The sequence below is a fragment of the Cygnus atratus genome, chromosome 1, assembly GCF_013377495.2.
Source record: "Cygnus atratus isolate AKBS03 ecotype Queensland, Australia chromosome 1, CAtr_DNAZoo_HiC_assembly, whole genome shotgun sequence".
NCBI classification, from domain to species: domain Eukaryota; kingdom Metazoa; phylum Chordata; class Aves; order Anseriformes; family Anatidae; genus Cygnus; species Cygnus atratus.
The window spans coordinates 100,700,152-100,724,455 of NC_066362.1; the positions used below are offsets into that span (position 1 = coordinate 100,700,152).

The window sequence follows — 24,304 nt, forward strand, 5'->3', positions numbered from 1 at the left end:
CTTAAAAGCATAAGGAACTTAGAGCCAGACTCTCTCCAGACGTCCACAGTGAGATGCAATGCTTTCGAACTGCCAGAAGGGAAATTTTGGTTGGACTGAAGAGTTCCTGTTCCACCAGGGGAACAGGTGCTTAGAGAGACTGGGAAGTCTTCAGCCTTGGAGAGGTACAGAAGACACCTCAACAAGACTCTGAAGCTGACAGAATGTGAGAAAAATGGAAATGAAGAGTAATCAGTGCAGTAAGGAAGCGTGTGAAGAAGGGAAGGTCTTGACCCTGCCTTCCATAAGTCCCTTGAAGGCAGCATGCGGTGTGGAGCAGCAGGTCAGGAGGGTCAGCAGGTGTTTAGAAACTCTCCTGGGTAGCCTATTTGAGTTTGCAAATTTTGAGTTTACAAATAGGCTACTGTATTTGTTCACCCTAACTGGTCACTGTTAGCCAAACTTTTTGCAAAGTCCAAGCACTGACTGTTTAATTGGACATTTATGTTTTTTGGACCAGTTTCTCAAGTCAATGAGGTCTACGGATGCATACTGACTCTGTCCCACCCCTGGTCATATTTGACCAGGAATGTGCATCTCAAACTGCTGTGTTTGTAGAAGTTTCATGAAAATGGAGAGCCAGATTGGAGAGAGGGGCCTGCTGGCATTGCTGCTGAATGAATCCACTCCGTAAGCAAAGTTCCTCCAATGTTTGATAAAATTAAATTATCCTACAGATTTAACACTTCTTCTGGAGTTACAACCTCTTAAAGTTTCCATCCTGCTTGACTGTACTGTTGACCGATAAGGGATTGTTATTATCATGTCATTAAAAGTCCATGAATGAGTTAAAAAGTGATGAGAACATTCATGTAAGAAAGACCCATTGAGGACATGTAAACAGTAAGATGCAAATATGACTTCTGCCTCAGTGAGTCTTTAAGCTTTATATAGCTGAAAATGGGAGAATATCCCAGGGAAAGATAACCATATGTTAGCCCTTAAAACTCCATCCTTAAATCCCCATCTCTCTCTTCCCCTCCCCTCATCCTTCCCTTTTCCTCATTCCTTCCTTTTCCTTGCTCCTCTTCATCCCCTTTACATAAAAACTGAAATCATACATGGAGGATTCTTGCAGATACTGTGGCAATGGCCTTGGTATGGAGGTCAGGTTGAACCTTGGCACCAACGATGCCACTGTTTCTGTGGGATGCCTTACCTTTCCTCGGGCCACTTGTACTCTGCTGGGCTTGCCAGTAGGGCTTACAACGGTGAGTTTAGCTTTCTGCACACAAGACTGCATCTTCTGACCAGACAGAACTCTTGTTCCCAGCAGATAAAAACCCCTGCTTTTAGAAGGGCAAGCTGTTCCTTCTGGTTTTGGAGGCCACATCTGCAGCCAGCAAAAATGGCTCTGGACTGCAGTCACTCTCCACCAGTGTTCTTCTGAAGTTTTCTGTCAGTCCATCCACAACTCTGACATGCAATTGCAGACAAAAGGAGCGTTAAGGCATTGTATGCTGGGCTGGAGAAACTTCTGGTCTAGGTCCTTCATGTTCTTGAAGTAGCTCGGGAAACAAACCTATGAAACACGCCTTTAGTGCACAGAGTAACTTGAGATGTCCACTCTTTGTAAAATAAGTAGAAATCACTCTAGTGTTTGAATAGGCTTGTATTCAGTTAGCTATATGTATAGTGAGATTTAGACTTGGTTCTGCAATTTGTTGTTGTCACAGAAGGGTTTTAGAAGCAGCATCTGCTCCTGAGATTGCCTAACAGTTTCCGCTGGAAAGTTCTGTTTTCAGTTGCTTGAAACTAACTACATTTGACCTGTTTAGATTAAATGCTAGATAACCACTTCGGGTCAGAGCATAGTAGCTGATTTCGAGACTCAGATCACGATGAGTGCCATTATTTTTCATCATTATTATTACTTTCAATAGTCAAGGCACTGCTGCGCTTGAGAGGAGGAAGTATAACCTAAAAAAAAAACCTGTAAATATATAGTGATTTTATGACGCTGATGCCAGCGTCAAACCTCAAGTTCACGTATGCTCGGTTGTTGATGAAGCAATGTCGCTGCTGAAGCTTCTGCAAATTCGTTTCCATTGACGGCGTTCCGGTCTTTCGTGCAGCTTTGCCCAGCCGGGGATGCACCCGGCGGTCTCTGCTGCCCTCTCGCGGGGCTGGCTCGTCTCGGGGACTTGCATATCCTTGGCTCCCTGCTGATGGATTTCACCTAATTAATGTTAGGTGTTCACTTTTAATATTTACTCCCTCTGTTTTATGTATTGACTCACTGATTCCAAATGGAAAAAATGTGGCTTTTCTTAAGAAATCAGGAAAAGCTTTTTTTTTTTTTTTTTTTTTTTCCTCCAGTCTTCCTGGGGGACGGTGGTGGTGAACAAGCCAGTCAAGCCTGTTTGAGATAGTAATTTTACGAAAACATGAACATTACTACTCTTCAGAGCATCTGGCAGGAAGGTTGTAGCTACACAGCTCTGACTCATCTTAAGAAAAGTTTTGTCTTACACAATGAAGGAAGCAGCACCACTTTGGGAAAAGTAGTATGTGGTCATGTAACTTAGGAATTTAAAAGAATGCATGTGCCTCAGAGCAGAATTACAGTGCATTGGCAACTTTAATAGTATCATTTATTGACCTCAATTTTATGATTTTGCTTCTTTTGAACTATTATTTAGTGTAGTTTCTGACATAGTTTCAGTGAATTGTAAAATATATTACCTGTTTCATCTTATGAATCGTTACAACAACACAGACCAAGGCATACGCAAACAAATGCTTTATGTTTATTCAATTTAAATATATACATCAATATCACTGCTCTTCTGCATAAATAGTTAGCATTACAAAGATATGTACCCATACAAAGTGCAGCTGCCTTTTTATTTAACTAACTTCACCCATCTTTTTTCTTCTTAATAGGTATTTGGTTTTCTAAGAATTATTAATATTCACACACATATCAATTTACCACTGCTACAGACCAGTTGAGTCAGGTTCATATGAAAATATACAATTCCCTTGTGATTACATGACAAATATAATGCAAAATATATCAGCACTCATTTGTTTTACTTCTGCCATGCCATTTTAAAATGACATTGTGACTTGAAGAGTTACTGGCAGTGTCTTTGCCCAGTTCAGAGGATAAAACGTCTCCCTGATATTTGTTGTGTGTCTCTCATCACTGTTTTCCCCATTCTCAAAACTCCAGTTAGAAACATCATGATATGATCCCAAGAGACATCAGAGGTGAGATGACAAATTATTTTCTTTCTCTACCTATTCTCGGTTTGACAAAGAAAACAGATTAGGCACGTTATTCAAGTAAAACCTTTTTGCTGACTACAATGAAGTCAATTATGATTCATCTGTAGGTGTTTTTCTCCCTTGACAATATAAAGGAGTCTTTCACATGGGCTTTGCTAGCACACTTTACCTATGGCCTGTTGAAACGTGAATTTTTTTTCTCTTGGCCAAAACAAGCTCTGGAGCATGATGTGCTGCTTCTAAAGTGCAGAGTGTGTAGTGGAGTTTTACACATTCGTTTATAGTCCTGTCCCAATGTAGCTGGTTTGTGAGGAGGAGGGGTTTTCTAGAGTATTAGTGACAGGTCTTTTAGCTCGCACAGTGGTATTTTGGTCTTGGCTTGGTTTGTGGTCATTGGCTGATTTAAGGGCCCAACCCGGCGTAAATTGTGAATCTCCTTTCCTTAAAGGTCTTAGATCTAACTTGCTCCAGGGCTAAGCCTGGTGAACAGTTGTTTTTACATCATGTTCACTCGGTAAATAGTTATAAAGAAATGGTTAGGTGTTCTTAGTAAAGTTCTTATACGAGTGAGGCCATAATAAAAAAATAGTCGAGCAATGCATCCTAACTCCTGTTGGTAGCCTCAGAGAGGCACGATATTGAAGGGCCACTGTTTTTATTTATTTATTTATTTATTTTATTCCCCCCAAATGGGTCTCAAGCATAAGATGAAGAACAATGGCAGCAGCCCTGTGGCCACCAGGTTGCAGTCCCAGAGTGGATTACAGCAAAGTGGTCTCTTGGATAGATGATTAAACTTTTTTTTTCTTTTTTTTTTCCCCCATGCAAAAGCATTAGACCTGTTCTTGTGTGCTCATGTGGTCTTTCCTTTTGCTACACCCTTTGAATTTTGTTCATAACTTTCAAAGGGGAGGGGGAAGAGGGAGAGAGGACGAAAACTCCGTTCGACTCCTTTTTTCCCCAAAGTCATCTGATTTCCCGAAAATCCGTACTATAGACCAGATCGGTGCACGCCCCCACGTAGCCTGAGCCAACGGGGTTGTGCAACTTGTTTTGGAAATTCCCCTTTCTGCCGAAAGCCGGCAAGCTTTTTTTCCCCGCATCGCAGCTGACACAGAAAACTGGAAGCTACATCCTGGTGCTAGGGGGTGCTGCGCTATTGCAGATTACAGCGCTCTTACCCAGACCACAGGCTTGGATCCTTTTGGAGGGTGGGAACAGGAAGAAAAAAAGAAAAAGAGAAAGAGAGAAAAGAGAAGGCAAGAGAGAAGAAAAGCAGACACGAACTAGGGAGAGAAGGTAAATATTGCAAGCATTAGAAACGGGAAAGGAAAATATTCCTGAGTGTCGCTGACAGCTAGAAGGGTCAGTGCATGCTTCCCCCATGCCCAGGGTCTTAGCATAATTTTTGGGGTGCTGGGGAGAACGAATTGGGTACTTCGGGGGGGAGGTGCTTTCTGTCGATTTGCTATATGCCTACATGATCTTTGGAAACACTGATGAACATAAGGGGAGAAGGTGAGTATCAGTGAGTATCAAGCTGGAGATACCTGCCCCATTTTGTCAGCACTGAGCCTAGCATCCCTCCTTGAAGCTTGGGGTTGCTGTATGCATGAAAGAGCAGTGATATAAATTTGCTTTTGAGGCAAATCATTGGTGAATTCTCTGCAAGCTGGGGTGTTAGGGCCTTTGACCTGCCTAGCAGACACACACAAGCACAGGCAACGTTAATCAATCACATTGTTTTTTTTGTCCCAGACCATAACTCCAAAGTCCAATTCCTGCAAGTTTTCAGAAAGGAAGATCAGCTTTTTCCAGATGTGGTGAGTTACTGAATCTCCATGGGGAACTCAGTTTTATTAATAATTTCATTTTATGAATTAGGTGTTTTTCCTGTAGTATTGTACTGATTCTCAAATCTGAATGTGTCTGTAGCCCAAGTAGCTTCCAGAACAAGGTAGTGAAGTATGGTATAGATTGCATTTAAGACCCTTCTGTTCAATTTCTGCAGCATTACTAGTTCCTCTACAGCTGGAGAGGAGCAGAGAGCAGGATGGAGAACGTAGTCCTGTTTGAAAGGCTACAGGAGAAAGATAAACCCCACACAGCCACAGCACTGGTCATTAAAACTCCAAAGCCAGGAGCTAAGCTGCGTGCTACATACAGCCAAAGACTAGCCTTTTCATTAGGGACTGTGTTCATATGCGGACAGAGAAGACTTCTGCAATATCATCTTCCTTTTTTCTCAGGTACCTTATCTTCTTCTGTCTCCCTGTCTGGGCTGATGCAGCCTCCATGTATGGTGAGATCTTGTCACCCAATTATCCTCAGGTGTATCCAAATGATCTGCAGGAATCTTGGGAAATCAAGGTCCCTCCAGGATATGGTATTCACCTTTATTTCACACATATGGATCTTGAACCATCGCAGAACTGTGAATACGACTCTGTGAAGGTACTGTCCCTATTCTCATCAAGTGAGAAAAAGACAAGAAGGTGAGGTATAGCATAGATCAGCAAAGCTGTGTACAAAGCTCGGGGCTGGAAGAAGAGATACATCCTTCCTGATGTGAGCCCAAAACAGCCTGAATGACTGAATATATGTGCACTAGCCATCCCTAAATTGACTTGAGTTTGCTTCCTAACTACATGAGCATTGTCTGCCTTCTGAGTGTCCTGGCTATGCCACCATCCCCATGTTTCTCCTATACCCATAGTAAGATTCCATCACTGACACCTCCGTATTGCAAGGCACATATTGCAAGGTCAGTGAGCCACAGGTATGAAAGCCCATGAAAATGCCCATTTTCATAGAAAGGGCATTGATTTTCTGTCCATGAAATTATTCAGAATAAGTCCATGACTAGACCTAGACAATTCAATGCAAGAGGATATTTATTGGGAATGACTGAAGTTAAAAACAATCATGAGATCTGTGTATGGATAGTGGGTACTCAGACAAAGTGCAGTGGCCTGTTGCCACAATCTATGCACCACGGTTTTCTTAAAACTTAGAGCTTCACTGTGCCTGCTCCATGTTGTTCTACAGGGCACAAAACATAAAATATTTCCACACAAAAAGACAGAAACAAGAACATCCCAGCTGCAATAGCTAAGTGTGAAAAGGGGCAATAAGATCAGGTGCAGCACAAGAAGGAGACATTGGAGAAGGACCAAGGTGGGACTGCAGGATGAATGGGCTCTGCTGGGAGATGTAATAACATGTCCTTTGCAACAAACCAATGTACCTGTTAGGATGCTCTGCAGCCTGCCAGTGAAGGGTTTTGAAACAAAGTGTTCAATTTTTTTGTAAAAGTAGGCCTGAGGAAAGGCTGTTAACAAAGAATTCTCTGGCTTAATTTGTATCTGGAAAATGAAGACAGGTATTTCAGAGCTGGGAAGTCAGTAATAGGGAGCACACCCCAAGCGTCTTACAAATGGCATGAAACTTGTTTGCTAGGGACTCTGCTCCGTTGAATGCTGTCTGCTGGTCTTCCAGCCTTGTCCAGATCTGTGGATTACACAGTAGTCTCGGACCCTTCTGCTAACTGTGTGACATCGCTGTGCCCTGGGATATCTACATGAATGTCGTGACAAATGCATGCAATTTAGAAGCCTTTAGTTAGCTGCTTATAAGCTGAAAGACTCAAGCACTGGTAATTACACATATTCCAGTAACAAGATAAGACCTCTCTGCATTCTTCCACAGATCCTGTCTAGTGGCCATGTTGAAGGCGTGCTTTGTGGGCGAAAGAAACCTCGTGTCCCTGGCTCCTTGATTGTGGAGGAATTCCGTGTCCCTTATAACACCCTGACTATGACCTTCCAATCAGACTTTTCCAATGAGGAGCATTTCACTGGTTTTGCAGCCTACTATGTTGCAGTGGGTAAGGTTAAAACAGGATCCTCTCAACCTCTGTAGTGTCCAGGACTAGGAGGAGAAGGAAAGCTGACAGAAGGGGTTTCCTTACAGGAGGGCCTTATTTAAAAGAAATCCAAGCAGGCAAGACTGCTTTCCAATATGGCCAGTCTACGTGCTGCCTCAGTGATACATTTTCCTTGTTGGTCACTATTATTTCCTTCACTTTCCCATCTTCCCTGCGCCCTTAGCTTCCATTTCACTAACATTGGCTGACATCTTTTCTTTTCACACTTGCAGACTTGGATGAGTGCACGGATTTTGTGGAGGAACCTTGCAGTCATTACTGTAATAATTATATTGGAGGTTACTTCTGTACCTGCCCACCAGAGTATTTCCTCTATGAGGATAAGAAGACATGTGGAGGTGAGAGATCTACATGAACTGTGGCCAACAGCAAGAGTTAGCTTAGGTCAAGTGAGATATTGTACTTGGAAGACGTTCTCTATCAACCTTCACAACCAGTCATGACAGATATATTTTAAAGAAAAGAACATCCCAATGCAAATCTGAACTGGAGGTAGACTTTGTGAATTTCTGTTAACATATTCTTAACATTTGTGTTTTTTTTGTATCAAGAGAATCAAGGAACTATTAAATGACATTCCCTAAAGTCTGTGATGGAAACCCTTCTTAGCATACTGCTACCTGTGAATCTTTTAATTCCTGACAAAGCAGGGTAGTTCAAAGAAGATGCAAAAATGGCCAAGGTGCTCATTGGCTCAAATCAAAAAATTGCAAAGTCACAAACGTGACATGTTGAAAGGGGTATAAAATGAGAACCTGCACAAGAGAGAAGAGAGCCTAAATCACAGATGGAAGGTTAAAAACAAAAACAAAAACAAAAAAACTGAGGGAGAAATAGAGGATACTAAAAGAAATTATGCAAGACTGAGCAAAATTAATGATATGCTGAAGCTGTTCGCAAGTATTGAGAACACCAAGAAGTTGTCTTCCAAAGAATTGACAGGAAGGCAAGGTAGCTCAGTCCACTAGAAGTTACAGTCCCTGGCTAACTGGATAGGGAGTTGCCCTGGTGTTCAATTTCTTGGAAAGATGCAGTGTTGAGAGGTGGTTAATGCAGGTGACTGGGTAGACTGGAGAAGCAGTGAAAGAAGGAAAGCTTGTCTGCTTCATAGGTGAACCATTTCCTTCCTGAGTCCTCACTGTGTTCCTTCCTTAGTGAACTGCAGTGGAAATGTCTTCACTGAGTCATCAGGGGAGATTGCTAGCCCAAACTATCCCAATCAGTACCCAGAGAACTCACGGTGCGAGTACCGAGTGGCTCTGAGGCCAGGCTACTTTGTGGCATTGACCATACGTAGCGAGGACTTCGATGTGGAACCAGCTGACTCAAAAGGGAGTTGCCATGACAGCTTAACGGTAGGTGTAGGGTGGGAGACAGGTCTGGGTCTTCCCTCAATGTCCTCATATTCAGAAGACTCTCTGACTGCTTAACTTTAATTTCATCTACGCTGCCTTTTGAAGTTCTTGAGAATACATTTGGTATTTTTTCATTTATTCTTGTTTGTTATTTTCCCAGCTTGTCTCTGGAGAAAGGCGTTTTGGTCCCTATTGTGGCAGCAAATTCCCAGGTCCTTCTGAAATCAAGACTAGGAACAACATTCTTGACATAATCTTCCAAACAGACCAGGCAGTACAGCATAAAGGCTGGAAAATACGCTACTATGCAGATCGTGAGTAAACACTTGGGAAGGTATTCCTTCTGCTGCTGAGTTAGGGAAACCTTGCTCCAGATCAGATTCATGGTACAACATCATGTTAACATGTTCACAGGTGCTGGGTTTGCTAGTCAGAGCTAAGGAGCTATTAACTAAACAGAGGATGCCTGTTAACTAGGGAGAATAATCACTGGTAGGAAAGAAGTTGGGAACTGGAAGGAGAGTAAATCTTGAACCAGTTAATCATTGATTTCTTCCTGTCTTTTCAAAGCCATAACCTGTCCCCCGAGTGTCATCTCCAACTCTGTTCTTGACCCAAAGAAGGACAGGTATACTTTCGAGGACAGTGTGAAGGTGACCTGTGTGGAAGGCTATGAAATTGTAGTGGTAAGTTACACAAAAAAGCATATACCCTCTTTGCCCCTCTCAGCAGCTTCCTGCTGCCATCTCCATCAGGTGTCCTGAGCACCTTTGGGACTCAAAGATTTTGCCACACCTGTAGAAAGTGGAAACTTCTTCCAGCCACTGCAGCATTCTGAGGACCCTTCACTGAAGTGCCCATTACAGGTAAATTTCATGGCCAGTTACTTACATAGGTCGTATTCTTTTCCCTAGAAACAAGACAGCATCAGGACTTTTCACTCCAGCTGTCAGGACAATGGTGAATGGAGCAACTCTCATTTCAGCTGTGTTCGTAAGTGAACTCTCTCTGTATTGTAGGAAGCAGACTGAAATGGAGTCTTTAGGCTCTAGGCACATCTCCACACTAGTAGGACAGTGAAAGACTGATATGTAAGCATGCTGAAAGAACAGAGGAAGTAAGCATGGATGACCATACAGGGACCAGAGGAGCTGAGTAGTTCCCCATACTATAGAATAATCAGGTTGTTGGGTGAAATGCCCCTTCAATTGTCTTTGATCATTTTTTTTCTTCTCTACAGCTGTGAACTGTGGTGAGCCACTTCCTATTGAAAATGGACAAGTTGAATACATCTCCAAAATTCATGAGCCTCTGTACAAAGCTGCCGTCCGGTATCACTGTAACGCACCTTACTATACCCTAAAAAACAAAGGGGAAGGTAAGTATTGTGTCTGCTACATAAGCAAATTTCTTTGGTGAAAGGCCTAAGAAATAGTACTGGCATTGCCATGGGACTGGTATTATATCCCATCAGGTCAAGACTGGACAAAGATTCTTTTTGGTGTGGGGTTGCAAGCAGTAATTTTGTGTTGCCTTTGTGTTCAATACACTGTCATAATGTCTACGGTTGGGCTGTTGACCTTAGATGTATCAGCAAGTCCTATCTCCATTTGCCTGGTGTATGAACCATGGAGATTTTTGCCACACATTTCTGGTAGAGAAATAAAGGACTCAAGAAGCATATTAGATGAGGTGTCTCCAAAACGGGCAGAAGCATCCTGGTGGGGTTGTCTACTTCTAGGGAGATCTCAGCAATGTTTACCAAGCTGTGATTTCTTTGGAGTTGAGAAGGTTAATACATCATCTTATACAGTAACACTGTTTACCCTCTCTTCATCTCAATTGTATTCTTCTTGCACTCTTTTTTTCTTGTGTTTTCCAAGTGGTGTATGAATGCTCAGCCAGCGGACAATGGATCCATGAAGAAATGGGAACAGAGCTACCAAAATGTGTTGCAGGTACTACCAAAACCCGTGCATATATGCATGTAGTATGTGAAGACCACTACTTCGTTCATTTTTCTGTTCCTGCACCAGCTTTCCCTCCTTCAAGTGTGCACATTCTCAAGTTGTTCGGTGCTTTAGATCTCTGACAGTTTTGAAGGTATCAAAAAGGTTTATGGGTCAAAAGAAATGTCCAACAATGTCAGACCTTTCTTTCTTCAGTCATTCCTAAGCTACGCTGAGAGCCGTAGCTTCTCTTCAAACCCTCCCTGGGTTCAGCTGTCCACTGGGCACTAATGATGCAGCACTACAAGGAAAAGACTTACAATGCTTTCACTTGAAGCCTAAATGCTTAAAAGAGCACATGTCCTTCAGTATTAACAGTACTCAGTGGGTCTGAATACTTAAGCAATATCCCTATCCAGGACTTTCTCATCCTCTCTTCGTACACAAGGGAAATTGAGGAGGAAAGTGCATGGGTACTACTGCTCCTGACTACTGGTAGTTATGGCTGGGGCTTAACTTCCAGCTCATATAGAGGATTTAAAATCTTTTATATTCTGGACACTGTTCAGTTTATCAACCACTCTTAGAGGAGGCGGCATCCCTACTGCTAGTTGTATGCGATGCGTTTTTGCTACTCCAAACCCCCAAAACCTCATGGGCATTTTAAACTACAATACGCAGCGGAAGATGACTTGGACTATGACAGTGCGTAGTGCAAAAGACAAATTGAAAAATGAAACTCAGGGAATTTACAACCTAAAAGGGGGTTACAAAGAGTGTGAAGACAGACTTTTCTTAGAAGGACACAGTGATACAAGGCAATATAGTGATATATATGATAGTGTCCTTAGAAGGACACAGTGATATAAGTGGCAATGAGCACAAGTTGCAATGAAGTAAATTTTGACTGTATTTAAGGAAAAATGTTCCCCCAAAGCACTAGAACTGTTGGCCAGAGATGCTGGGTAATCACCATTGTTGGAGATGCTCACAAGCCACTTGGCAAACCCCCTGAGCAACCTGGTTTATGGATAGGATGGTGGGGGAAGGGCAGTTAGGGATGAGCAGGGTGTTAAACTAGAAACATTGAGAGGTCCCTTCTTCTTCTTCATTTAAGTTGGAAGCTACCTACCAGCTATAATTCCTTAATCTCTGTCAATATGACTAAGGGTTCAATGTAAATCAGCAGATGTGTAAAGCAATCAGTTTCCTAGCTACGTAAGAATGATCAGCCTTATTCTTGCCCTTATGCTCACATTCTGCAAGACCTTATAGAACATTTTACTCAAAAAGCACAGAGCACCTCTGCACCAACAAGACTCACATACAGGATCTCTTTTGACCCTTTGCTTAAGATTTTACATACTAAAAGAATGGAGAGAGAAAATGGTAAAACTTCAATAACAAATCTGAGCACTTAAACTGAGACTATCTGTAGTTCTCCAACCCCCCTAAAAAAATCCTTTTAAATAGTAGTGTCGTAGCTCTAAGAACTTAAACAAATATTTTTTCTAATATTTGAAAAATATTTACCTATACCTACGGAATGTAACTCAGCAAAGTAAAAATGCTAAATAGAGTGCAATGAAATTGTGAGCTTTGGCATACCCAACACTTGCTGTTTGACAATGGTGTGAATATTTGACTTTCCAGAACAAGAATTTGAGAACAAGCATTTTCAGCCTAAATTGAAGGTTGATAGGATTTTTGCTTGAATTTTCTTGAATTTCTCTGTAAATGCTTGTTGCAAATTCTATAAAAGAATATAAACAAAGGCTACTCCGCACCAGAATAATTTAGAAGACAGAGAAAGGAGGGGACTGGGGGCTTTTTAGTAGTGCCAAAGAAAACCTATTTGTAACTGCTAATTCTCTCATCTGGTTCCTGTCTTCTCCTTTTCCTTCTAGTCTGTGGGGTGCCCAGTAATCCCATCCGAGAGACAGCAAAGATTTTTGGAGGCACCCGTGCAGAAAAGGGCAACTTTCCCTGGCAGGTGTATTTTGATTACCCAAGAGGAGCTGGTGTGCTCATTTCTGAAAGATGGGTGATGACTGCAGCTCATGTGCTGGAGGGATTTGACAAGCCTGACATGTTTGTTGGTGTAATCAATGTTGGTAGAGAATCTTTGTACCGGGATGCCCAGAAGCTGGTTGCAGAGGCTTCATTCATCCATCCGGGCTGGAAGAAGCAGCCCAAAGACTACCACAGGACCGATTTCGATAATGATATTGCGCTACTGAAGCTGAAGGATCCTGTGAAGATGGGCCCAAACATCTCACCCCTCTGTCTTCCTGGTAAATCACCTGAATATGAGCTACAAAAAGGGACTCTAGGCTATATTGCTGGCTGGGGACAAAAGGAGAAAGGAAGACTACCTATTTATCTTTGGAAGGCTCAGATTCCTGTGGTGGACATGGACAAGTGCCGTTCTGTGAAACCAGAGGGCCCTGCTGATTCCAGTGCTTACCGATTCACTGACAATATGATCTGTGCTGGTGGTGACAAGGACAGCTGTAAGGGGGATAGTGGTGGAGCCTACTCCATCCAAGATCCTCTTGATAATAGCCGGTACTATGTGGCTGGGCTGATCTCCTGGGGACCAAGATGTGGTACCTTTGGTCTTTACACCAAGGTAGTACGTTACCTGGACTGGATTACAGAGACCATGAGTAAGCATGAGGATGCAGAAGCTTTACAGGATTAGCTCTTTCTCCCTTTAGCACAGTCACACCTCCTAAATGTGATGGTCATCTGTTCTGGTAGGAAGGCTGGCTACAATCCTGTTCACTTTTTGTGTATAACAGGACAACTCATTGTGTCTGTGCTGAGTGGAGAGTCAGGAATATGTATTGGTTTTCCCCACTGTCATTGTGACTGGGAAAGGAATTTTTCTTACTTCTTCCACTCATAGAAACATAACATGAAGATGCTATTCTGCATAAGGAGCCTTCTTCTGCTTCCTCTCATCTCTTCTATCTCATTTTTTCCCACTTGGAGAAGAACTACTCATGCCCTACCTGACAGGGAGATTACAATGAAGATGAGAGAGAATAATTGTTGGTTTCCAGGGTAGGTTCAAAGCCTGGTGTCTGATTTCTTTATTTCCTGTATTGTTCAGAATATCTAACAGCATTAAAGAATGTCCAAATTTGCTTCCCATGTGTGTATTGTCTTATTCTCAGTCTAGACCTATTTCTCATTGAAACTCCCTTAATCAAGAGTCCAGTCACGTATTGAACCAACATGTTGACAGCTTTTGTCAAGCTGTAGCTTCTGCTACCTTACTTCTCTACCTGAGTCTTTACGAAGTTCTTCTAAGCTGGTTGCAGCTCATTGACCAACCATTACCAGCAACAAGGACTGCAGACTTCTGAATCAAGCTAAGCATAAGATCTTCAAAGTTCATTCAACTGGAACAAGTTCTACAAAAGACTGGGGAATCTCTGTCCCTGGATATCTTCAGAACTTGCCCAGGCAAGGCCCTGAAGCTCTGAAGTTGTTCTTACTGTCAGCACAGGATTGGATTGGAGACCTCTTCTTTCTGCCTAAATTTTTATGAGTCTAGGAAACAGCGAGGAGGATGTGTGCAACCCTTGGGATACTTGATATAGACTCTTGCATTCAACTCAGACACCTTAAATTTCTTAATATATGTAACAAGCAAAATGTTATTTTGTTGTCGAAGTATCTTACACCACAATCCTGTGACCTACAGGATGTTGAATGCTTTTCATTTGTATATCTGTATGTACCAGCTTTAATGTAGTATGAAGTTTTATAGACATTTGTTCTTCTTGCTAGGTAGGTGGGCTCATCTCAGCTTTCATCTTTTGGAGCACAAAAGGGAACTGTCCATCCTGGACAATTCAGGCTGCAATCTTAGCCAATGTTGGGGGTTTTGGTTGATGGCAAGTTAAACACAAATCAACAGTGTCCTCTGGCAGCCAAAAAGATCAAGAGTATACTGGGGTTCATCAAGGACATCGTTGTTGCTAGCTGGTCGAGAGAAGTGATTGTTCCACTCTACTCTGCACTGGTGCGGCCTCACCTCGAGTACTGTGTGCAGTTTGGGGCACCACAATATAAGAAAGACATAAAACTATTAGAGAGTATCCAAAGGAGGTCAACAAAGATTTTGAGGGATCTGGAGGGCAAGACGTATGAGGAGTGGCTGATGCCCCTTGCTTTGTTCAGCCCAGAGCAGAGGAGGCTGAGGGGAGGCCTCATGGCGGCCTGCATCTCCCTCATGAGGGGAGCGGAGGGGCAGGTGCTGAGCTCTGCTGTCTGGGGACAGCGACAGGACCCGAGGGAACGGCATGGAGCTGGGACAGGGGAGGGTCAGGCTGGGTGTTAGGGAAAGGTTCTGCACCTAATAATAGCCTAAGAAACAGCCCAATAATGTACAATACAGGAAAAATTAATCCAGTAGAAGCTCTGAAAAAGTGACCTTCAATCTAAGGTATGACATTTTCTTAGCTTCTATGACCACAAAACCACTCAGGCAAGCAACGTTGCGTTATTACTCCCTAGCCCACTGATTAACTCCAATCTTTTTGGAAAAGGACAAGAAGACAAAGTGCTGAAATCAAGTCAGGAGAGCAGAGGAGAAGAGAAAAAGTGTGGTTGAATGATCCAGGAGCAGGAAACAGGAAAAAAACCTATTTAGCTGGGATTGCTATTCCTAGGAGAGTCACAGTTTTTACAGGGACTTGGGCCAAATTGTATATTTTCCATGCCTCAGATCCCAAATTTTCCTAGCCATTTGCAAAGCAGGAGATTCTTAAAATGGTTTCTCCTATTTGTTCCCAATTTTTACATGGACTGACGAGTTGAGTATTTTGATGTTTTTGTTTCTTGAACTCACCAAGCATCCCAGAAATTCTCTGTTTCTGGAATATGGAATAGCCCCAACTGCATATGCCTCAGTATCCCTTCTGTCCCCAACAACTGGCTCCTGTGCAACTGGACACCTTATATTTACATGTCCTTTTTCCCTCTTGCCCATACAAATGGCAAAATCAACAGAGTACTGACTCCTGGAGATCACAGGTGAATTTATATAAGGTGTGAATTTCACAGATCACTCTCCAGGGTATATTATCTTAAAAGCAAATGAGAAATCCTGACACTGGAGAAGATCTGGAGCTGGATCTCACAGAAAACAGAGCGAGAAGGCAACTATGACCTCACATCCAGAGTTCCTCTGTCACGAGAAAAAGGTAGGTCGTTCTGCAGTAACAAAACTAGTTAAGACACAACTGCAGAGAATATCCACAACAGTAGACACATCTCTCTGAGCCAAAATCGGTTTAGAGCTACTGTCCTGCAGTCAGAGCTTTATTTCATATAGCATAAAAAAATGATTGGCAAATTCTGATCATGAAATGTTCCTGGGATCTTTTCTCCACAAGACTGATTGTTGCATTCCTTGTCTTTTGAATGTGGCATTACACAGATGACTTTTGCCTCCCTTGGAGCCATCTAGAGTTTCAGACCGGGTAAACTAATGGTAGCTTTGTGAGAGGTGAGCAACCGCCACTTGCCTTTGCACAGCTGGAAACATATTAGCGGTAGATAGAGCAATCGCTATATAGATAAAGTCCATAAATGGCTCTCAGTTATGGCGAATATTTAGTAGTTGTTAAAAGCAAAGACAGAAAAACATAACACACCTGGTTTCTCCAGCAATTATTTTAATATTCATAGAATCTTACTGATGCCAATGGGCATATACACACTGTACTCAGCACAAAGTACCACAGCCTTCAAGAAGGTTTGCTGCACTGCAAACTTCCCACACAATGGGGACTACAAATGTAGACTGCAGTAGTCTGATGATATTGTTAGCACTTCACACAATAGCATGTTTGCTGTCATGAGATTTCTGATACTATTAAAGCTTTGTCCAACAATAAGATTGCCTTTGGAAGAACTAGAACACCCACAAACTGCTAATGGGACAGACCCTTTGGTAACTTTTGACAGTGCCACCAAGAATTCATCAAACAATATGGTGGCTTTCAGAAGTGCTCATGATTAAGGTTACATGGTCTCTGTGTTTGAAAAGCCTTTAGGACATCATCGAAAGCTTTGGATATGATTTGCTGCGTCTGGAAATCTACATGATATCAGTGATTCTTCAGCTACTTGGGAATATTTAGAGCCTATCCTCCCTTATTATCTCTTTGATCCAGTCCACATAGTTGAGGACCTTGGTGTAGAAGCCATAACCTTGGGCACAGCCGATACCCCAAGAAACGATACCCGTAGCCACCCAGCGTCCACTTCCCGAGTCTAACACTGTGAAGACACTCCCACTATCCCCCTGGCAGGTATCCCGTTTGACTGTGAGGAAGCCAGCACAGAACATATTCTCAGAGAAAACCATAGGCATCTGTCCACTCTTACTATCCAGCCAGCTCTGGCACTTCTCCCGGGAAACAGCTGGTAGGTTCACATACTTCAAATGATTTGAAAGAAAGTTCTTTTCCACACCAAAGCCGCTCACGTAGCCCATATGCCCATCCATGTAGAAAGTGGTGTTGGTAGTATCTGGGAGACAGATGGGCAGTACTGCAGGGCCCAGGGTTACTGGGTGTTTCAGCTCCAGCAGTGCTATGTCCCCATTGAAGTTGTGCTCATCTTTAGGGTTGTAATCTGGATGGATAAAGATTCTACGCACAGGGTGGTTGCCCATCTTGTGGAGCTCTTCTACGTCCGTGTGGCCAAGGAAAATGTTAGCCTCCTCTGCTAGCTGGTCTAGGCTTATATTGTTTCCTCCTGACGCTTTGGGTAAGATGGTGTGGGCAGCAGTCAAGATCCAGCGATCGCCCAGGAGTGCTCCACCTCCACGTCCATGGATGCCAGTCAGAGCCTGCCAAGGGAAACTGCCTCTGTTTGCTTGCTTGCCGCCCAAGATCCGCTGGATTTCAGCAACAGGATTGACTGGCTTCCCACACACTGTGGAGAGAGGCAAAGAGATCATGATACCCCTTGTTTTCCTGGCTTGTCTCTCTCCTTCCTACACCATCACTGTTCCACATCACCTTACTTTTGCCTCCCTGGATGAATTTCCCTGTCTTTCCTCACTGACAACATTATCCTCACTCTCCTCCCTGCACGTTGTCCCTGCTTGGTATTGATGATAAGTATGGATTAGTAAACACCAGTCAAAAATCATAGTTTTTTTACTAACCTGGCAAGCAAACAGGAATCCTCGCCTGGCCAGCTTGATCCACCCAGGTTCCCTCAGGAGAGCAGGTGAACCTGCCTGTAGGATGAGACAGGAGTGAATGAGACCCAGGCCTGTAGGCACAGGGTGGGAAGAACGAAGGGGTTCCTCTCTTCAAGATGTCCCATTCAGCCCTAAAATCCCAGAGGCACCCTTTCCCAGGAAAAGCTGCCTGTGGCATAGTCTGAAACGTGTCCATATGGAAGAGCCAGTGCATCTCGAAGCACCTTGTTTCCAAGTGAAGAACAGGAAAGTTCAGGCACCACTTTTAGAGAAGAAATGCCTAAAAAGCCAGCTGAGTGAACTTCACATGCTTACGGCGCACTGTTTGACCTTATTTAGCCCAAAGAAGGGAGAGAAGAAGTAGAGACGTGGATTTGAGATTCAAGTCTCTGGTCGCTGCTGTTTGCAGAGAGTAGGATAGAGTGTTTTGTTCCAGAACAAGGAAAAAGATTAATCTGTTACTGTGCACAATCAGTAGTTACTTCTGAGGCTATATTGCAGGTTAGCTAACTTGTGAGTCATCTCTCAATGCAAATTCCACAACCTCCGAAATTATTGTTTTTCTTAGAAAGTTTGTGTTGGTGACTAAAAATAATTTATATGCCATTTATACAATGTATACTGTATTAAATGTTTTCAAGAAACTCTTTGCTGTTCTCTTTGGCAATTGACTAAACCACAATCACTTTCTATCAGAATTTTACATGTGCTAGTGCTGATATTTACTTGCTCCTGGTCAGATTGAGCTCTGACTCTATAGTAAGGAGTTAAACTCAGGTGCAAAAATAATCAAATTCAACATTAGTTCCAAATTAAAGTATCCCTTAGTTGCTTGATCCTGACCCCAATGCCAGTGTGCAGCTTTCTGAGGCATGCTGCACAACTGTTTGTGAGTCTGTGCTGGCAACCATATCCAGGAACTGAATCAGGTTAAAAATTTACTTCTTGTGTGTGTCTGTGTGTGTGTGGAGGCTACACGACCAGTCAGGGTGTGGAAATCATGAACTTTTTATACTTTTCTTGTAACCTAAGCTCCTGTGTCATCAAATCATGTCTCAGGTGCAAAAAGAAGGTAAATGTATGGTTTTGAATGTTGCCCTAATTTTTCTGACTTGCTACATACAAGTTGTTTTTTCTTCATGTATGTTATTTAGTTCCTAGATGTCTCTACTGTTGGACAATTTTCCAAAGAGAGTAAACAGCATTACAGTGGAGTGGAGTTTGAGTTTATTTATTTGCATCTGTAGCAACTTGGACTTCTGTGATCAAGTTTCAGCATATTATTGATTATCTCAAGTTTCGGTGAAAGAATGAAATCCACCAGAGAAAAATAAATCATGACTATAGATGGCTATTACGAGAATCATGACTAAGACCTTCCTCAAAAGTTAACAAGAGCCTGGAGGAGGGATGTGAAGGTCTCTGGGAATGAAGTGGGGTAGGAATGGGCTGAGACAGCAATCCTCAGGACCTATGCTGCAGAGCCAAGGAAAGGTTGGAGAGTCTTTGCAGGAGGAAAGCAAGAGCCCTAAGGCTGGGGAGCAGAGATTAGGGCAATTCTAACTGGATATCTGGGAAGGCTTTTCATAAACATATTTCAGTATTTGTGTGGGATTGGGACTCACCACCTCCTCCTCTGGTGACAATGTGGTAATATGGCTCATTGCACTGGTACTCGATCACTGACTGGTAGTTGTTGTTTGCAGGTTTCTTAACATATCTGAATACCCCATTGGTCAATTCTGCAGGATTGTCACAGTTCACAACTACAAAAAAAAAAAAAAAAGAAAAAAAAAGGAGATGAAACAAAGACAGACCTAACACCTGCAGGTTTAGGCTTGACTTGGATTGTGGCCATGATATGAAGGATGGTACATAGGTACAAAGTTAGTTAGTACAGGGGGGCAGAGAGTGGCTTTTCTGAAATGGCTCCCAAACTGGAATCTTTAGCTTTTAAATGTTATAACATTCCATTGACTTATTTTGTGTTATGCTATGCTTTTTCATAAGGGAGGGAAAACATTTAAGTTTTTGCAAGCAGGAGGTGTAACAAAAGTTAATAGTGGACTAGATGACCTTCACAGGTCCTTCCAATCAGAATGAGTCTCTGTCTGAAGACAAATTGTGTCATTGAGGCTGAACTCCCCATGTATTTGGGAGAATAACCCACAGCAAGGGGCACTATCCCAGTTCCCAGCTCACTCACTTTCGCAGCGGGGCATGGATTGATGCCATGTTCCATCAGCCTGGCAGACAGCAGTGAAGGACAGCAGTTTCTGGCTGCCCTGCATGGAAGAGAAAAAAAAAAAAAAAAAAAAAAGCATTGCTGGATGTGCAGAGTCTTATATTCCCTTCTCCACATAGATATATTATCCTATCTGTCCATCTTTCCATCGCTGTCCAACAGTTTCCCTGCAGCACTCCATTCCAGTTGCTGGCCTCTCCCTTTGCTGCCTTTCCTGCATCCTGTGTTTGCCACAGGCTACAAATTATTCATAGTAAGCCAAGGTATAAGCAGCCAGCAACCATAAAAACGTGACAGGTCTGCGGTGCTACCCAGCCCTGGCACTAGGACGGGTAGGGAGGCAGGTAGCATTTTCTGCTTCCAGTCTGTTTTCATATCCTTCCAAAGAGAGACTTGCTTACCGATATTTCCTGGGATCTTTGTTCTTTCATCTATCAGGGCTTGCCTCTTTATCAGAAAGTAAATGCACAAAGAAGGGGACTAGGAAAAGAGAAAACACTGGGGAAAAAAAAGCCTGAATAGGCAAGGGAAAACAGAAACCGAAAGATTGCCAGGAGTGAAATCTCCAAAGAAAATTTTACTGGAAATTAAAGACTTGCACAGACTGAAGAGATGCCAGGAAATGGCTGAAGGGAGTGGAGAATGGGTCTCACCTTCATCAGGTTATAGCCAGTCTTGCAGCTGACGATGAAATAGTCCTGATATCGATACACAGGCTGCAGGTCTCTGATGACAGTAAACTGATCCAGTGGGACAGGCTGCGGGCACCGTATTTCTGTTAGAAAATGGGATGAGGTGAGTGGTTATTAACAAATGCTGTACATAGGCTGCAGTAGTCTCAGGGGAATAACATCTTACTCTCTGAGGTGTAGTGGATCTTCCAGCCACGGCTGAACCCTGACTCATCGGTGAGGAAGAGTATGTCCACCTCATTGCTTTTGGTTTCAATGCTGCCGGGTGACTCCTTGCCACAGAATTCACCAATCTCTCTCCCTTGTGCTTGGATCTGGTGACAAAGACATGTATCACAGGGACAGAAACATACATGCCTTTGCTCTGGTTCCCCTGTCTCAATCCAGACCAAGTTTGCCAAAGTGCCTGTGATGGTGGTCAGAGCTGGCTGTCTGACTCATCTTTGTTGATGTCTGCACTGTCAGATCAGAACAAATGACTGGCCTACCACAAGCTCTGCTTCTCCTTCATCATGGGAATCAGAGCCCTTTGAATCCTGAGACTAAAGCAAAGGAAGATAAAACTGGAAGAAGGGTGATATTTTTGGCTCCCAGGAGCTTGTGACCCAGGGCCTCTTGATCTCAGGACAATGGCAATTAAGAGAGCTGAGGGAGGGACAAGGAAACAGATTAGTTTCTCATTCTGGGGCATTCTTCTTGTATTGATCCTAAATTTCCTGTGCCAGTAGTGGTGTCCTCACAGTTCCTGCCCAGGCCTGGCAGCAGGGCTGGAAGGTGGGTTTCCTAATGGACCAGTACCTTGAGCTGATCATAAGGGCAATGAACTTGCTGGTGGTCATCAATCTCAAAGGGCTTCAGGAACTTCAGGATGATAGACAGGCCTTTTTCCAGGCGGATGCTGTAGTTACATCGGAGGTCTTCAGGATAGGGCTGGGGATACTCGGGGCTGCTCAGGTACCCAGATGCCTCTGTGTACAACTCACTGCTGCACTCCACTGGGGTAGAGGAAGAAAACAGATTTAACAATGTGGGGCTGTATCATCTGTTGCCCTGTTAATTGCGTCCCAAGACACTTCTCCCACCCTTCCTGGATGAAGGAGTCCTGCCCTGGGACCCTCCTTAGTCCATCTGATCTTTCAAGCTTTCAGTTTACCTTTGCAGGAGTGGTGGTCACTTTGGAGCTGGTAGCCAGGCCGGCAAGAACAGAAGTAGCCACCCACATAGTTGTGGCAAATGTGCTGACACCGAGGCCCCTCATTGTCCTCAGCAGCATTGTTAGGATCACATTCATCAAGATCTGAAGAGAAAAGAGATGCTGGGATAATGGGAGGACAGTGTCAAAGCTATCTGCTGGACACTGAAAGGACACAGAGATCCATATCCTTGCTCAAGCCTTCTCTTGATTTGCCTGTCAAGGAGGGAAATTAGTAGGACCAACATAGGCATGATAAGTTATCTCCTACTCACCTACAGCTTGGTAATAGGCAAGGAAACCTCTGTAGGGAATGACTGTGCCATTGTCTTCATTGGAGAAATCAGAGTGAAACTCCAGATGCATTCTGTTCCCCTGAGATACAAACTCCTTTCTTCCTGGGTGATTGCCTGTGGTTGACCCAAGCTGACCACAGTATCGGCCCAAGTTCTTCTTGTCTGCTTTGATCTGTCAGGGTTAAGGGGAAATCTCTGTAGTCTCATAAGAGTGAGTCTTCTCCATGCATCACTATTACCCAGCCACAACTTGCCTCTTTCCCCCCTTACCACCTTTATAAAGCTCCTTCCTTCTGTGGGAAGCATGACAGGAGGCCTTGTGAATGAGCAGCTGTTTCATGCAGGGGTCACTAGACTCCCACTTCTACCTCCCCACTGGCCCAGGTATCTATCCACATACCTTAACATAGTCATAGAAACAGGACTCAGATGGCTCCAGGTCAAAATATCTGAAGGTCAGCTTCACCACATAGCCTTTTGGGACGATGATATCCCAGCTGCTGATGTTATTGTTGGGGTATGGCTTGGGATAATTTGGGGATCTGATTTCCCCAAAAAGTTTTCTTGGCACTGGACTGGAACTGGTCACTCCAAAAAAGAGGATGGCCCACAGGAGAGAAGGAATGTGCCTGTGAACATGGCAACTACATTATGACATAGCACAAAACTCAGTCATCTGAAATTGGGGGGACTTCACAAGTGACTTGCACACTGTCTAGCAGAATGCAAAAACACGGGAGGCCTAGCTACAGGTCCAGCTTTTGGCTTGGATCACTCAGGAGCAAGCAGAACCGCTGAAATGAAGACAATAGCACTTAATTCCAGCAAGGCTCTGTGATCCAAGCCAAAGAGATTCATCAGCCCAAGAAGCAGTCTGAAGAAACGTAGGTGATTTCCCTGAGCAATGGCTGTTTCTTCCCACCAGTCATGGGGCTCGGTTTCTTGGAACCAGTGAAAGTGTGGTTCTCCTTGGCTCTGGGCCAGTGGGTCATTTCTGATTACTGATAGATAGCTTAGGGTCTTTGCCCAGTTAACTTGGTCAGGGTCTGAAGGTCTCAAGCTCAGTTTGCTAAGGAGCAATACTACCCGGTCATGCCTGAGCCCCCCTTCTTCAAAAGTTGGCTTTCATGTTTTTTCTCAGCTTGCAGACCTTCCCTCTCCCTCTCTGGGGAGCAGGACTAACAGTGCTCCTCCAAAACATGCTCATTGATCAGACCTCATGAAAAGACCAGACGGGCAGATCCTAAACCCTATGTGCTAGCAAAGTCTTAATGGAGGGCTAGGGAGCGTGTGTTTAGCCTTTCTGACCTCCTTCCTGGAACAGCCTAATCATCCAGCTCCCTCCCGGAAAGATGTCACCCTGTGTCCCCCTTCCCAAGCTGGCCACACTCACATCTCCATGCGCTCCTCCGCGGTGCCCGCACCTCTCCCGTCCTGCCTGCTGTCCGAGCCGGAGCTCCGAGCGGCTGGAAGCCCTTCGCCCCGCCAGAGGTGGGAAGAGGCAGAGGGTGGGAAGAGAAAAGTCGGAATGCACACAGCCTGGACTGGACGAGGCTCTCTTATCCCGGCGCCTGCTGCCCTCTGCTGCTGAATTGCTGTAGCTCCGGTGCGGACACCGACCTGTGAAACATTCAGAGTGCTTTTGGGGGCTGTCAAATCCCAGCCAGGCAGATGCCATCTTTCCCTTATACAGAAAAGGGCAGAAAAAATGATTACCGGAGACCTTTGGCGATGTTTCTATCTGCATCCTAGCAGCTGCTGAGAGTTTGTTTGCTCCTAAAGATGTCGTCCTATAGCCTCTCCCACTCCTTCTTGGATGTCTTCTGGCATAGGAAGAAGTCCAGAAATTATAGTACAAACAGATTGTTTAATTTAAATTTTAAAAAATCAAACCATCAAAAAGTAGTCTTCTCTGCTCTGGTTTGCTGAAGAGCACTTATTTTGTTTATTTTATTTATTTATTATTATTATTATTATTTGTGAGATGGGAACTGGGAACTTCTTCAGGGAAAGCAAGAAACTTCAGACTTTTGAGCTGAATAGGTATTAATAGAAATGAACAGACCTATAGAATTATAAACATTCTGATAATAAGTTCAGTTTCAAGGCCTCTCTGCTGCAT

The 24,304-nt window shown here is 43.6% G+C and overlaps 2 protein-coding genes across 2 annotated transcripts; one reads left to right on the forward strand and one right to left on the reverse strand.

Moving 5' to 3' along the window:
- Positions 1 to 4,486: 4,486 nt before the first annotated feature.
- C1S (complement C1s) lies at positions 4,487 to 13,682 on the forward strand. The gene is made up of 12 exons (XM_035545621.1): positions 4,487 to 4,572; positions 5,032 to 5,096; positions 5,523 to 5,727; positions 6,982 to 7,159; positions 7,432 to 7,557; positions 8,375 to 8,574; positions 8,735 to 8,888; positions 9,145 to 9,260; positions 9,489 to 9,567; positions 9,815 to 9,952; positions 10,458 to 10,532; positions 12,431 to 13,682. Exons 2-12 carry the CDS (start codon positions 5,092 to 5,094, stop codon positions 13,225 to 13,227), a joined length of 2,073 nt encoding a protein of 690 aa, XP_035401514.1. The 5' UTR covers positions 4,487 to 4,572; positions 5,032 to 5,091; the 3' UTR covers positions 13,228 to 13,682.
- A 2,517-nt stretch (positions 13,683 to 16,199) lies between these two features.
- On the reverse strand, positions 16,200 to 23,712 carry C1R (complement C1r). Its single transcript, XM_050713060.1, has 11 exons — positions 23,576 to 23,712; positions 22,583 to 22,811; positions 22,162 to 22,354; positions 21,848 to 21,991; positions 21,493 to 21,689; positions 20,861 to 21,008; positions 20,656 to 20,777; positions 19,964 to 20,042; positions 19,383 to 19,523; positions 17,719 to 17,793; positions 16,200 to 17,483 (listed from the first exon to the last, which is right to left on the reverse strand). The coding sequence occupies exons 1-11, from the start codon at positions 23,581 to 23,583 to the stop codon at positions 16,681 to 16,683; spliced, it is 2,139 nt and encodes a 712-aa protein (XP_050569017.1). The 5' UTR covers positions 23,584 to 23,712; the 3' UTR covers positions 16,200 to 16,680.
- Positions 23,713 to 24,304: the final 592 nt, after the last annotated feature.

Bases quoted from the DNA above. Each gene is read 5' to 3' on its own strand.
- C1R (XM_050713060.1), bottom strand. The intron at 17,794-19,382 runs GTGAGTCCCAAT...CTCATCCTACAG, and splicing joins TGTCACCAGAGGAGGAGGTG to GCAGGTTCACCTGCTCTCCT. The intron at 17,484-17,718 runs GTTAGTAAAAAA...CTCTCTCCACAG, and splicing joins GATTCCTGTTTGCTTGCCAG to TGTGTGGGAAGCCAGTCAAT.
- C1S (XM_035545621.1), top strand. The intron at 8,575-8,734 runs GTAGGTGTAGGG...TTATTTTCCCAG, and splicing joins GTTGCCATGACAGCTTAACG to CTTGTCTCTGGAGAAAGGCG. The intron at 10,533-12,430 runs GTACTACCAAAA...TTTTCCTTCTAG, and splicing joins GCTACCAAAATGTGTTGCAG to TCTGTGGGGTGCCCAGTAAT.